The 14,754-nt window shown below is 41.1% G+C and overlaps 1 protein-coding gene across 4 annotated transcripts in view; it reads right to left on the reverse strand.

The window, feature by feature from the left end:
- Positions 1 to 14,754, reverse strand: part of LOC143273128 (3-beta-hydroxysteroid sulfotransferase-like) — a 291,023-nt gene that overhangs the window by 242,389 nt on the left and 33,880 nt on the right. For 2 of the 4 annotated variants that reach the window (XM_076571515.1, XM_076571524.1), the window contains 4 exons: positions 11,652 to 11,746; positions 8,990 to 9,173; positions 7,697 to 7,802; positions 4,618 to 4,967 (listed from right to left, as the gene is read on the reverse strand). The exons of 1 other annotated variant lie outside the window; for it this stretch is intronic. In XM_076571515.1, coding sequence (XP_076427630.1) covers positions 4,823 to 4,967; positions 7,697 to 7,802; positions 8,990 to 9,173; positions 11,652 to 11,746 — 530 coding nt within the window. In that variant the 3' untranslated portion in view covers positions 4,618 to 4,822. Of the gene's footprint in view, positions 1 to 4,617; positions 4,968 to 7,696; positions 7,803 to 8,989; positions 9,174 to 11,651; positions 11,747 to 14,754 lie in introns of those variants that run through there. One more of the 4 variants, XM_076571521.1, reaches the window with a different exon arrangement.

The following is a 14,754-nucleotide window of genomic DNA, read 5'->3' on the forward strand; positions in this document are numbered from 1 at the left end:
CCTGGCTCAAACAGCTACCCACCACAGACTATTGTCCCAGGGAAGCCATAGTAAATAACTTTATCGTTCCATCAATCAAAGGCCTTGGGATGGGGAATTACTAAAAGATACCTGGATTCGTAGAAGAGAAAGATTATACAAACACAAAATTAGTTATGTCCTCTCTGTCCATGTATTCATGCAGTAGTATGTACCCATGCAGCTTACAGACATGAACATGAATATGAAATGTAAGAACAGTGAATATGGACCATTATGGAGACATCTATTTATGGAAGAAAACTAGTGCAGATTAAGTAGCTCTTTCATGAACTGCTTATGACTAGACCAGAAATGTTCCATGTTCCATTTAAATTTCCTTTGGAATATTTGCATATCATGAGTCTAGGTAATGGTCCCTAATTCCAAATATGAAATTTATTTGCATGATATATAAAATATGTGCACATGCCTTGGAGATAATTTTATATAATACTTTCAGTGCCATTCAATCTGGGCTGGATACATGAGAGCACTTGTGGAATTTTCAAACTGTGTACTATGTGAATGCATGAGCAGCAGAAGCCAGAAGAGGTCAATAACCCCCTGGAACTATGGTTACAGGAGACTTGTGAGTACCATGTAGGTGTTATCTGGGTGCTTAGAACTGAACCCCTGTGTCCTCTGCAAGATCAGCAAGTGATCTTAAATGCTGCACCGTGTCTCCAGTCCTGATGTGAAACTTGTAAAAGAAAAGGAGAAAGATGACTACAAAAAGTTGAAACATATTTCAGGAGAGATAGGAAAAAATAACATTAGGAGACAAAATTATTCAGCTATTTAATTATTAGTTATTATCAAGTAGCTTGAATTAAATTACACATGGTGACTAGTAATTATAAAGAACTGCATTAAGCATGAGTTATTTCAAATATTATCTAGTCTTTAAAACACTAGCCTTTAACCCACACAAATAACAGGATGGGGAAAAATATTTAAAAGAAAATTGCAGGACTGGGCTGGGTAGTAGCTAAGTTGGTAAAACCCTTGCCAATCTAGCCTGATGCCCTGAGTTTGATCCCCAGAGCCTATGTGAAAAATCCAGGTGTGGTGACACACTGTAGAAGTGGAGACAGCAGGACCCCTAGGGCTCACTGGACAACCAGCCATGTCTAATAAATAAGTTCCAGGAAGTGAGAGACCCTGTCTCAAAGGAAGTGGGTGGTGTTCCAGAGTGTGACACCTGAGCTTGCCCTCTGACATCTACATACACCTGCACAGAGACATATACACACTCATGGACAACAAAAAGAAATTAAAAATGTAATGGAAGATATTTCACGAGGGCAGGATTCTGCAACATGGTGAATTTCTGATATTGATGGAAGAATTAGTTGATTGTTTTGCAAGTTTGATTTGTAAGTTGACAAATCAGTCAATTTTGGAAACATTTGTGGTGATTTACAACCTCATGTTTTCAAAACTTTTGTTTGAAAATGTTTCCATCATGTGTGTATACCCACACACATATGGAGGACAGAAGACAACTTGTGGAGGTTATTTCCTTCCATCATGTGGGATTGAACTAGGGTCCTCAGGCTTGGTGGCAAGGGCCTTTACCTGCATGTGGAGGCATCTCACCAGCCCATTTCAAAATTTCTTCATGCAAAGTGGAAATTCAGTATAGGGAGAACATGGTTGGGCATTTTCATGTGTTCTGGAGACACCATTACCCAGCTCGGGAGATTACAAACACTGCCTCACATATACATTACCCATAAATGTTCACTCCCAGTCTAGAGTCAAAAATGGTTCTGAAATTGATGTATGGAATTATAAATCCAGGTTATGTTTCCTAACATTTCATTTGCATTTGAGAACTTATTCCATATGTGCAGGTTGATTATGTGAGGGCCTGTGAAGATGTTTTGAACATTCTGTGAGAAAAATGGCTTATGCCTCTGCTCTGTTGACTTAGGTCCTTTACTGGGATTATAAAGAGTAATGTGCAGGCAAGGATGAGATGTTGAGAAGGGCTGGGGTGTGGACACAGGGGTAAATCATGGTGAGAAGGCTGTGGTTGGGGCAGTATTGACTGAAGGGGAGGTTGGACAGGCAGGGGTTGAAGTGGGCAGCAGATCTAAAAGAGCCTGGCAGAGCTCTGTATTAACTCTTTTTTATTTTAAATATTTTGTTTTATAATTATTTTAATTTTACATGTCAGCCAGGGATTCCCCTGTCCTCCCTCCTCCCATCCCCCAGCCTTCTCCCCAATTCACCCCTCCATTCCCACCTCCTCCAAGGCAAGGTCTACCAGCCCAGCCTGGTAGAATCAGTTGAGGCAGGTCAAGTCTCCTCCTCCCTAAACCAAGGCTGAGCAAAGTGTCTCAGCATAGGCCCTAGGTTCCAAAAAGCCAGCTCATGCACCTAGGACAGGTCCGGGTTTCACTGCCTGGGAGCCTCCTAAACAGTTTAAGCTAATCAACTGTTTCACTTATCCAGAGGGCCTGGTTCAGTTCCATGGGGGCTCTTCAGCTATTGTTTCACAGGTCATGTGTTTCTGCTAGTTTGGCTATTTGTCCCTGTGCTTTTTCCAGTCATGGTCTTCATATCTCTTGCTCATATAATCCCTGCTCTCTCATGCTAATGGGACTCCTGGAGCTCTACCTGGGGCTTGGCTGTGAATCTCTACATCTGCTTTCATCAGTTACTGGATGAGAGTTCTATCATGACAGTTAGGGTGTTCGGCCATCTGATCACCAGAGTAGGTCAGCTCAGTCACTCTCTCGACCATTGCCAATAGTCTATAGTGGAAGTATCTCTGTGGATTTCTGGGGGCCTCTCTAGCACTCTGCTTTTTCCTATTCCCCTGGCGTCTTCATTTATCTTGGTATCTCTTTCCCTATTCTTCCACTCTGTTCCTGATCCAGCTGGGACCTCACACACTCCCCCAACCCTTGCCCTCCATTACCTCCCCACACCCAGTTTGCCAGAAGCTGTAAACAACCTAGATGCCCTTCAACTGAAGAATGGTTAAATAAAATGTGGTACATAAACACAATGGAGTACTACTCAGCAGAGAAAAACAATGACAACATGAGGTTTACAAGCAAATGGATGGAACTAGAAAATACGATTCTGAGTGAGGTAACCTAGACTCAGAAAGACAAACATGGTATGCACTCACTCATAAGTGGATACTAGATGTAAAGCAAAGTATAACCAGATTGTATTAACTCTTTATAGTTAAATGTGACATGACTTATGGTTATGGACATCAGGCAAAAAAAAAAAAAGCAGGCAGAGAAGGTGGAGAAAATTGAGGCAGCCAGCTGTACCCTATCAGAGAGACCTGTGTTCTGATCTCAATTTGTGAAATTCAAGGGGAACTAATGCCCAAAATCTAAGGGAAAATTTTCAAGAAAAAAATTAACCATGTAGTGTGTTGACTGCTTAAGACATTATTTTTTAAAGGGAGGCGTGGTCCCTTACTTCCAAGGTCCAGGGAACACTGAGGAAGAAGTGGTAGAAACATGGTAAGAGTTTGGCAGGACTGTTGTGTAGTGGGTAGCCATTCCAGCTTGGATCTGGAAGTTCCAACCCCCATTGAGACTCTGGCAACTGTCACGCCTATGAGGCGGGGCCAAGGGAGGCATCTGGAGACCTGATACCTGGATTGGCGAGTGCTCTTTTTGTTCCTGGATGCTAGATGGTAGAGGTTGACTGAGCAGAGCTCCAGAGAACACCACTGGACTGTGATACACTTTCCCCAGACCCCCGCAATCTACCTATTCCTTCATTTGTAATTCACCCACTAAATAAATCTTCCTTTTAACTACGTGGAGTGGCCTTAATAATTTCACCAATACTGCTGCACACCAACCTCTTCTAGACTTGAGAAGGCAGGTACACTCATGAACTGACAGGAGCAGCGGCTGTCTGCACAAGAGCTGCACAAGCTCAAGCCGGTCAACCCTCCATCACAGACAGAGGAGGGGCTCATGACCCCACCCCAGCTGAGCAGCTAGAGACATTTGTGGCTTCAAGGGGAAGGAGGGTCAGTTTTCTTCAGGGATGTGGGCCCTGTAGGTTGCATATTCTCCAGAGCATGCACCTACATCCACACACTTGTGGGCATCACAACTTAGACTCAGTGAGCTATTGGAGAAGAAAAGGACTTGAAGTTTGGAAAGGAATGTGGAGGAGAATGGGGAAAGGATATGATCAAAATACATTATATATATATATATATATATATATATATATATATATATATATGAAATTATCAAAGAATAAACCAATAGATTTTTAAATATAAGTGTAAAGATAATGAGTGTTTGGTAATTTTTATTTTTTAGGTAAGCTTAGTGATAATGGCATGGGTGGAACAGGTAGTGAGAACAGATGAGCATCAGATATGTTCATGGGTGAGCTAAGATGTAGGACAAGCTTTAAGTATCTCATAGAAAGTGAGTAGGGACACAAAAGGGAGAGGCTTAAGATTATGAGATTGGTGACAATGACATTATATTAGTATTCACAAGTTTGAGAAAAGCCAACACGGTATCAAGTTATAATGTATGAATGAGGAATAATAAACATCATGGCTAGGCAATTAAACAATGAATAAAACAGTCATTTTTACTTCAGTGTTTAACTTTAATCTTAACATCTTGATAGATTCTTTATATAGACATCTATATTACATATCTATATATATGATAGGGTCCCTACTCTCTGGGAGAGAATCATGCCTTCTCTTGACACTTGGTACATTCCTCTTTCATTCCTAGGGAAGGGTGACAGGGAGGTCAGCATACAGGTAAAGAGAGGCACGTGATTGTCAACAAAAATTGAGATGCTGATATGGCTCAGTGGATGAAGGCACTTGCTGTCCAGCCTGACAACCCGGGACCCACATAGTAGAAGGGGGAGGATGGACTCCCATGAATTGACCTCTGATCTTCCATGTGCACTGTAGCATGTGCCTGTATAAACACATACAAATTAGTAAATGTAATGAAAATAAACAGCACTTTCTTTTTCACTCCAGACTGGACAAATCTACATTGACTGAGGAGTCACAGATGCTACTGCAAGCTGTGGAAATGAAGGAAAAACTGGATATCTTACATTGTCCCTGGGTCAAAGAGAAAAGCGAGAAGAGGGGTGTCCGTCTGGTATGGAACAGCAAGAACTGATCTTGAAACAATGGCTTTTCCTTCGTCATATTCCTCCTGTGTACCCTGTCCCAAGTTGCACACCTGGTACTGGTAGCTGATTCCATGGTTGTTCTTTCACAGTGTCCTGCCCCCATCCATCTTTATACTTCCCCTCACCACTTTACAATATTTAGATAACAAATACATTTAATAAACTCTAAGCATGTTTGAAAACATGAATGAATCCTTAATGGCTGTCTTAGAGTGTTGGGGTTTGAACATAAAGAGACCCCGATTCTCTTACAGTTCTGGTTGGGAGTCATGTTGGTAACATGTCTACACTGGTGTTGTTCTCAGTGCAGTGAACATCCACCTGAACTGTAGTTCATGCCGTGATCCTACAAGACACCAACGTCACAATGCAAAAAATGGGAAACATGAAGATCATATCTAGAATCCCCAAAGTTAAAATCAGGAATCCATACTTTTGGAAAAGTGATCTCAAAAATTCTTTTTCCAAGTTCCAGGGATCAGGCCTAAGGTTCACCCTTTATTCCTTAAAAGAGGGGCTGGAAAGATAACACAGTGGTTTAAAGTGCTCCCCGCTCCTCAGAGGGTCAGAGTTCAAACCCAAGCACATACATTGTGTGGCTCAAAACTGCCTGTAACTCCAGCTCTAGGGTATCTGATGTGCTTTGCACATCACCAGGCTTCCACAGACACCTACATGCAAGCACACAGATTCACATATATACACACAAATAATAAACCTCTAAAACTTAAGATTTTACATGTTAACTGTTAGTCACTATTATGTTGGCAGTAAATTACCATAAAGAACTCAGTCCTATTTAAACAATATTTTAAATTTTAATAATCTAAACCAGTGTTTCTCAACTTGTGGATCGCAACGTCAAAGGGGATTGCATATCATGTATCCTGCTTATTAGATATTTACATTATGATTCATAACAGTAATGAAATTGTGGTTATGAAGTAGCAATGAAATAATTTTATTGTTGGGCGGGGGTCAACACAACATGAACTGTATTAAAGAGTTGAGGCATTAGAAAAGTTGAGAAACACTGAATAGTTAGATTGTTTTTCTTTTAAGAAAATATTTATTATATGGATGTGTGTGTACCAGGTGTGTGTGTACCATGTCTGCACAGAAGCCCTTGGAGGTCAAGAGGCCATCAGATCCCCTGGAGCTGTAGTTACATGTGGTTATGAGCTGCCATGTGGGCGGTAGGAATGGACTGGGTCCTCTGAAGGAGCAATGAGCACTCTTCATCTCTGAGCCATCTCTCGAGTCCGTAAATTATTTTTTCAAAAACTAGAAAAAGTATTCTTACTAATTCAGTTGAGTTTTCCTAATAGAAACAACTGGGTTTTTCCACCCTAATAATTCAGCTTCAGTTTGACTCTGGTACGCTTAATGCAATGTAGATTTTTTTTCCTTAACCTAATGAGATTCCTACTCTTTAATTTTAAATTATTTGCATGTGCACATGAGTGAAGTTGCCTGTGAGGCCACCAGAGGGCACTATATCCCCTGTATCTGGATTTAAAGGCAGCTGTGAGGGTTTGGTGTGGATGTGGGCAAACTCCCTTCTTCTGCAAGAGCCATGGTGCTCTCAACTGCTGAGCTGCCACTCTAGCCTGACCTGATTTGAGTTCTAACTAGCAAAGTGTTGAGCCTTTGTTCCTTATAACTAGAGATTTAAAGCTCAGGCAGGCATACACTTCTCTCTGCTGACCCCCTTCAATACCAAAAAATTCGTCACCACAGTTGTTTGAAAGCGACAATAAATTGACATTTTATTATGAATACCTTAATTGCAATTCAGTTTTGGAAACCAGGTACAGATATGTCTGCTCTAGACTCAAGTTTTTGAAAAACCATTTTGCTCTGAGTTTTGTGATATGAACCACCTGGCAACTCAAAAGGATAGTATTCCAATCTTCATTCCATTCCTGTGATAAAGCACTGACCAAAAGCAACATGGGGAGGGAAGGGTTTATTTGGCTTACAGGTCCATTATCATGGGAAACTGAGGCAGGAACTAAGTAGAGACGGTGGGGCAATGATGTTTATTGGCTTGCTCCCTGTGACTTGCTCAGATTTTTTTTTTCATACAACTCAGAGCCACTTCCCCAAGGATGGCACCACCTTGAGTGGGCTGGGCCCTTGTACAGACCAACTGATGGAGGCATTTTCTCCATGAGATTTCCTGGTCCCACATGACTAACTTGCATCCAGATGACAAAAAAAAATTGCACAGATAGATTTTTTTTTAAGTTTTGTAAGTAACACTCAGAGTCCTTAAAATGTTTAGAGTCCTTTAACCAGACAACCAGGCATTGGTGGTGCATACCTTTAATCCCAGCACTCAGGAAGCAGAGGCAGGCAGATCTCTGAGTTCGAGGCCAGCCTGTCTACAGAGCTAGGTCCAGCACAGCCAGGACTACACTAAGAAACCCTATCCTGGATGAGGGTGTGCAGAGTGGCAAGGGGGTAGGTGGGTGGGGGCATTGATCAATATCGTGCTGACCAGGGGAAGAGACCAGGATCCAGCCTCGACATCTTCTCCTGATAGACTCTGTCAAAGGCTTCACTTTGAGCCACAGTGAAGAAATTCTTCCAGTCCCCACAGATGCCTGTCAATCAAACACAGAAGGAAAACACCAGGAATGAGTCCAAATCCCACTTGCACAGCCAAGCCTGTCACACTCCCACCTCAACTATCCAGTTAGTATTTTCTCTCAAGACCAAAATGAGTCATCCTACAGTTTTCTGCTTCAGACCAACTGCCAACTGTCAAAACTACGTTAGCACAAAAGGGAAAGGGCTTGCAATATTTGAGGTTGGTACCTGTGAGCGTCCGAAATGTCAGATGGAAAAATCCTAGTCTTGAAACTGTGAAGGAAAAACTGAGGGAGTTTTCATACCTGCACCTCAGTCCTGCCCTCCATGTGGAAAAAAAATAACAACTATGTGACAGAGATACAGGGTACAAAATGGACACTGAAAGATTGTGTCCTTCAACTTTTTTTTACAACAAAGTTTGTATTATCGTCAAGGGAATATGGTTAAGTTACACAATGCTGTGATCAGAAAAATCTCCACTAGGGAAATGGATGTGTTCTACATCACTTTTCTCCATGTGGGAGTATTTTGTAATCAGTTTCCACTGAAATACATAAATAGTCCAGTGTCACAAACATCTCCCAATACAACTACTTTTTTAGTCACATATGAATCATCAAGTCCTACCACCCTGGTTCCCTGAACATCAGCAACATATTCTCTGCCTCTACAATTATTTTCTATTTTATGAATGTTACATAAATATATTGTGTGTAGATTTGTTGTTACTCTTGTCGCTCAGCATAAGGCCACTGGAATCCATCTAAGTTGCTGCATGTGTCAGTAAACTCTGTTACTGACGAATGGCGTTGTATCTGTCATGTAGACACATGGATGTTTGCATGGGTTATCTGTTGTAAACCCTCTGAATTGGAAAGAGCTGTTCCTGTGACTACACCTCTGGTTTCTTACAGACGTGGACCATGTCACTGAGACTGACTGGTCTAAGTGTATAGACAGGACTTGTCCATCGCACAGGCAGAGCCAGGAGGGCACAGGCACCTCTCACTCCTTCTCTGCTTAACCGTGGTTCTAAGGATTCTCAGTAACGGATCTGTTGCCAGTGACTCTTCTGAAGAATATGATGGAATATGACACTAGCTTCCAAGCACGTCTGTTTTCATGCCTCATGCTTCAGGCAAACATCAAAAACCTACCCATTTCTACAACACAACCTTGACACTCTATCTTTTCTTACCCTTTCTCAACAATGGTATATTGGAGACGGTGCCATCTTTGGGATTTCTTAGCATTAGGCTGTTGGACATGCTATTCTCTTTCATGACTGAAAAGGACAAGTTTCGGGCAGCAGAATCAAGCTGTTCTGGAGTCAGATATTTGCCCAGAAATTGACACACTTTTTGCATGCTGCCTTTGAGGTCCTGTGTGTGGAAAAGGAGTTATCAGGAGAGAGTAGATACAATCACTGATGGTGACATAGCCCTTGAGTTCTCAAGAAGGTGAATACTTCCTTATAATGTGACCTAAAATTTTGTTTCTAACATCCTACATTACATACATATTCATATAAAATATATACTGATATACATAACTATGTTATATATATTTATAAGTACATAATATATTTTATATTGTGTTTATGAGTTGTATATGATGTATACACTATATAATTTTATACAGTATAATATGAAAATATAAGTTTATAATAATATATGATATGTATAAATTTATAATGTATAATATAAATATATATGAAGCATGTGCATATAGTGAGCACTGAGGCTGGAAAAAGACAATGGATCCCTCTGAGTTGGAATTAGAGGTGGCTGGGAGACACCATGTGGGTACTGAGGATTGAACCCAGGTCCTCTGTAAAGGCAGCATGTACTCTTAGCCACTCAGCCATCCTTCCAGCCCCAATTTCACCAATTTTCATACTCTGTCTTACATTGTGAAGGGATAAAGGAGTCATGAAAAGAAAACCCATTCCTTTGTCAAGTCTGCCTGCCAGCCATCAACTCAGAAAAAAAAGTGTGTGTGTGTGTGTGTGTGTGTGTGTGTGTGTGTGTGTCTGTGGGTGTGTCTGTGCATGTGTGTATGTGTGTGTAGGTGTATGTCTGTGTGGGTGTGTCTGTGCATGTGTGTATGTGTGTATATGTATGTCTGTGTGTGTGTCTGTGCATGTGTGTGTGTGTCTGTGTGTGTGTGTTTGTAGATGTTTATGGAGGCCAGAAGAGAGTATCAGATTCCCATGGAGCTATTGTTACAGGCAGTTATTAGCTAACTGGCATGGGTTTGGGCCCCAAACTCAGGTCCTCTGGAAGAGCAGCAAATGCTCTGAACAGCTAAGCCAACCTCAAGCCCCTGACTTTTCCTTATGAAAAAAAAATCAATTTTAAGTGTATAAAATGTAGGATTTCATTATGTCACTTTTTATACATGTGTATCATTGTACTGAACTCATGTTCACCTCATCACCCATCATGCTTTGCTGTCTACCTTACCCCTCCTACTTACCCTTTCCCTTGTCTGAACAGTCCATCTCCTGCTTCTCCCTGTGTGCCCCCCACAGCTAATCTAGCTTCCATATAAAATACATGAAATATTTTTTCTGCTTCTCCCCATTATGCTCATCATTACCCTTGTTACCAACTTTTCATTGGCAAATTTTGTTGGAAAAAACAAGACTCATGAATCCAACTGGATGTAAATTGGATTGGAAAGTGGAGGCAGAAAATGAACAGGCACTTTCTACAAAAATACTGTATACCACAGAAAGAAACAGGAATTTCAATGTTCACTGGATTAAATCAGCCAATAGAAGGGCATTTGAAAGAGAGAAAGAGTTGTATGAAAAACCACTACTCTTTGCAGTATTGGGATTGCTGTATATAATACATAGTTTACTATGGTGAGATTCCTGTTGGCCAGTTCTTAGTTCTGACTTAGGACTCGAGCCTGGAACATTCTCTGAAAGTCTATATGAAAGGTCCTTGCCTAAGTTTTATGTTTGATACTCCATCTGATTGTCCCTGGGCCCCAATATGAAGCTATTTAGGTGCCTGCATCAAATGTGTTGATGTGGTCAGGTTGTCGAGGTGGAAGCCACTGTGACAACTTCTGTGTACTAATGTTGTAGAGCTTGAACGCAGAGCATTGCCAGGCTAGCGTTCTGAACAAAAGCCATCAGATTCTTACTCTGAAACTGAAGGAACGTTTAGACGAAGCATGTGTCTTTAATAAGACATGGGTAAGATTAATCAACCACACGTGTAGCATGACATTCACTATTCTAGATAGTTCTCACTTTTATTGTGTTAGTTGAATACTACTGTTTTTGCAGTTTCAGGAGAACAGTGAGTCACAGGATGAGTTAGAGCGTGCTGAGGTTATGCAGGCAATAAAACGCTGGGTTTTACACACCTTCCCTGTTTGGGTTTGATTTTTCTGTTACCATGATAAAATACTGACCAATAACAACCTGGGGGAGGAGGGGCTTATCCAGCTTCTGGGTTTTGAGCATCATGGAGGGAAGCCAGGCAGGAACTTGGGCAGGAACTGAAACAGAGCCCACAGAGGATTGCTGCTCACTGACTTGCTCCCTCTGGCTTACTCAGCTACCTTTCTTATACATCCCAAGCCCACTCACCTATGGATATGGCACCCAGAGTGATGAGGCTCCCCTACATTAATCATTAATTGAGAAAATCCCCCCACAGACATCTAGTAGAGGCATTTTCTCCATGGATAGCTCCTCTCACAGGTGTGTCAAGTTGACAACGATGCTAACTATGACAGTCTCCCACTCACTTACTCGATTGTTTACCCCTAGAGAAATACAAAGGAAAGGAACAAAGGCAGATATGGGCAATGTAGGAAACACAGTAAAAGAGAATTACCCTCTGTAGCTCCTCATAGGACATTAGTAGAAAGTTCTCTGTGTCTTTCCTGGTTAACCATCCAAGTGTGTGATCAAACCAGGATCCAAATACCACTACAGAGATAGGGGAGGAAAAGGAAATTATTACTGAACTTTGCACTTCATGAATATTTGTTCTTATTCCTGATTGGAGGATGGCATTTACTTTGAGGAAGGTAAGGGATGTCATGTTTCTACCTCTAGAGGTCTATAACACAATTATGACATTGAGAAAGCTCACTTTTTTAGGGGAAAAATTATGCATGCTTACTACCTACATATTTAAAAGGAGTTTTAAAACTTATTTAATGTGTATGAATGTTTGCTGATATGTATGTATGTGTATCACATGGGTGCAGTGTTCGCAGAGACCAGAAGAGGGCATAGTATCTCTTGGAAGCAGAATTACCGATTGTTTTAAGCCATCATATGGGTGCAGAACTGAATCTGGGTCCTCTGAAAAAGCAGAAAGAGTACATAACCACTGAAACACATCTCCAGCCCTGCCTCTTTGAACCTCTAACTAGAAAAGTATATATAAAAAAAAGCAGGATAAAATTCAAATACATGCAAGAACTATTTTATGAAGCAATCATAGATTTATTAAATAATACTTCATTGTGAGTAAAATACCAAGAACTAATGAAATGACTTAGTGGATAAAGGCGCTTGAACCGCATCCTGCCCCCGACTTCCCTTCTGGACCAGAGGTGAGTATCCGGGTCCAACCCGGACCCCATCCCTGGGCACCAGCCACTCCAGGAAGACCTGCCCAACTTGGCCACAGGCTCTGGCAACCGGGCGGGTCCCCTTCTAGCCCCACCGGGAGGGATCCCCTTTTCCAAACCCCCCGGCAGCCCCTGCAATCTCTGTGCCCTGCCCCCACACCCATCTGCCCGAGACCCCAGCCACTTTCTGAGACTTAGAGACCGGCCCCCAGTTCCCATCCTGTCCCAGACTTCCCTTCTGGACCAGAGTTGGACAAGAGAACTCCCTTTGGACAAGAGAGAGAGACTTCCTGAATCTGTCAGCTCTTTCTGAAACAAGTACACTGATAAGACCAAGAAGGAACCACAAGGAGATGGGCAGACATCAAGGCAGAAGTACATACAACAAAATGAAGAGCAATACAGCATCACCAGAACCTAGCCTGCCTCCAATATCTAGACCTGAACATCAAAAATTGGAAGAAGCAGAAGAAAGTAGCCTTATGAGTAACTTCATGAAGAAGGTAGAGGCTTGTGTAGAGGAAAAGACAAGATAATTGGAAGAACGCTGTAAACAATTAGAAGAAAGGGCAATCAAATTAGAAGAAAACAATACAGCCCTCCAAGAAAACAATGTCCTGGAAGAAAGCAATAAAGTCCTGCAAGAAAACAATAAAGCACTGAAAGAAAATCATGAAAAGTAATGAAACAAAGGAAACAGTCCAAGAACTGAAAAGGGAAATTGAAAAAATAAAGAAAACACAAACAGAGGGAATGCTGGAAATAGAAAACCTGAGTAAAAGATCGGGAACTTCAGATGCAAGTATAACCAACAGAATGCAAGAGATGGAAGAGAGGATTTCTGGCATTGAAGATACAGTAGAAGAAATAGTTTCATCAGTCGAAGGAAACACTAAAGCCAACAAAGTCATGAACCAAAATGTCCAAGAAATCTGGGACACCATGAAAAGACCAAACCTACGAATTATAGGGATAGAAGAAGGTGAAGAATACCAACTCAAAGGCATAGAAAATATATTCAACAAAATTATAGAAGAAAACTTTCCCAACCTAAAGAAGGAAATGCCTATGAAGATACATGAAGCCTATAGAACACCAAACAGACTAGACCCCCCAAAAAAGTCCCCTCGACACATAATAATTAAACAACTAAATGTACAGAATAAAGAAAGAATATTAAGAGCAGCCAAGGAAAAAGGCCAAGTGACCTATAAAGGCAAACCAATCAGAATAACACCCGATTTCTCAATGGAGACTTTGAAAGCCAGAAGGACCTGTACAGATGAAATGCAGACACTAAGAGACCATGGATGTCAGCCCAGACTAATATACCCAGCAAAACTTTCAATCATCATAGACGGAAGGAGCAAGACATTCGAAGACAAAGCCAGATTTAAACAATACCTATCCACAAACCCAGCCCTACAGAAAGCACTAGAAGGAAAATTCCAACCTAGAGAAGTCAGATACACACTCGAAAACACAGGCAATAGATAAAGCCACAACAGTAAACCCCAAAGAAGAGAAGTACACACACACTACCACCAAAAATAACAGGGATGAAGAATCACTGGTCATTAATATCCCTTAATATCACTGACTTAATTCACCTATAAAAAGACATAGGCTTACAGAATGGATACGAAAGCAGGACCCATCTTTTATTGCATACAAGAAACACATCTCAAATTCAAAGACAGACACTACCTAGGAATAAAAGGCTGGGAAAAGACTTTCCAATCAAACAGTCTTAAGAAACAAGCAGGGGTACCATCCTGATATCCAAAAAAATAGACTTCAAACTAATATCAATCAAAAGAGATCAAGAAGGACATTACATCCTCATCACAGGAAAGATCCACCAAGATGAAGTTTCAGTTCTGAACATTTATGCCCCAAACACAAGGGCACCCACATATGTAAAAGAAACATTACTAAAGCTTAAACCACATATAAAACCCCACACATTAATAGTGGGAGATCTCAACACCTCACTTTCACCACTGGACAGATCTGCCAAATCAAAACTTAACAGAGAAATAAAGGACTTAACTGATGTCATGACCCAATTGGACCTAATAGATATCTACAGAACATTCCATCCTAACAAGAAAGAATATACCTTCTTCTCAGCACCCCATGGTACTTTCTCTAAAATTAACCACATACTTGGCCACAAAGCAAATCTCAACAGATACAAAACAATTAGAATAACCTCCTGTGTTCTATCAGACCACCACGGTTTAAAGTTAGATTTCAACAACAACAAAAACTACAGAAAACCTACAACCTCATGGAAACTGAATAATGCTCAACTGAATCACCAATGGGTTAAGGAAGAAATAAAGAAAGAAA

Source organism: Peromyscus maniculatus, chromosome 1 (genome assembly GCF_049852395.1).
Source record: "Peromyscus maniculatus bairdii isolate BWxNUB_F1_BW_parent chromosome 1, HU_Pman_BW_mat_3.1, whole genome shotgun sequence".
Lineage (NCBI taxonomy): Eukaryota > Metazoa > Chordata > Mammalia > Rodentia > Cricetidae > Peromyscus > Peromyscus maniculatus.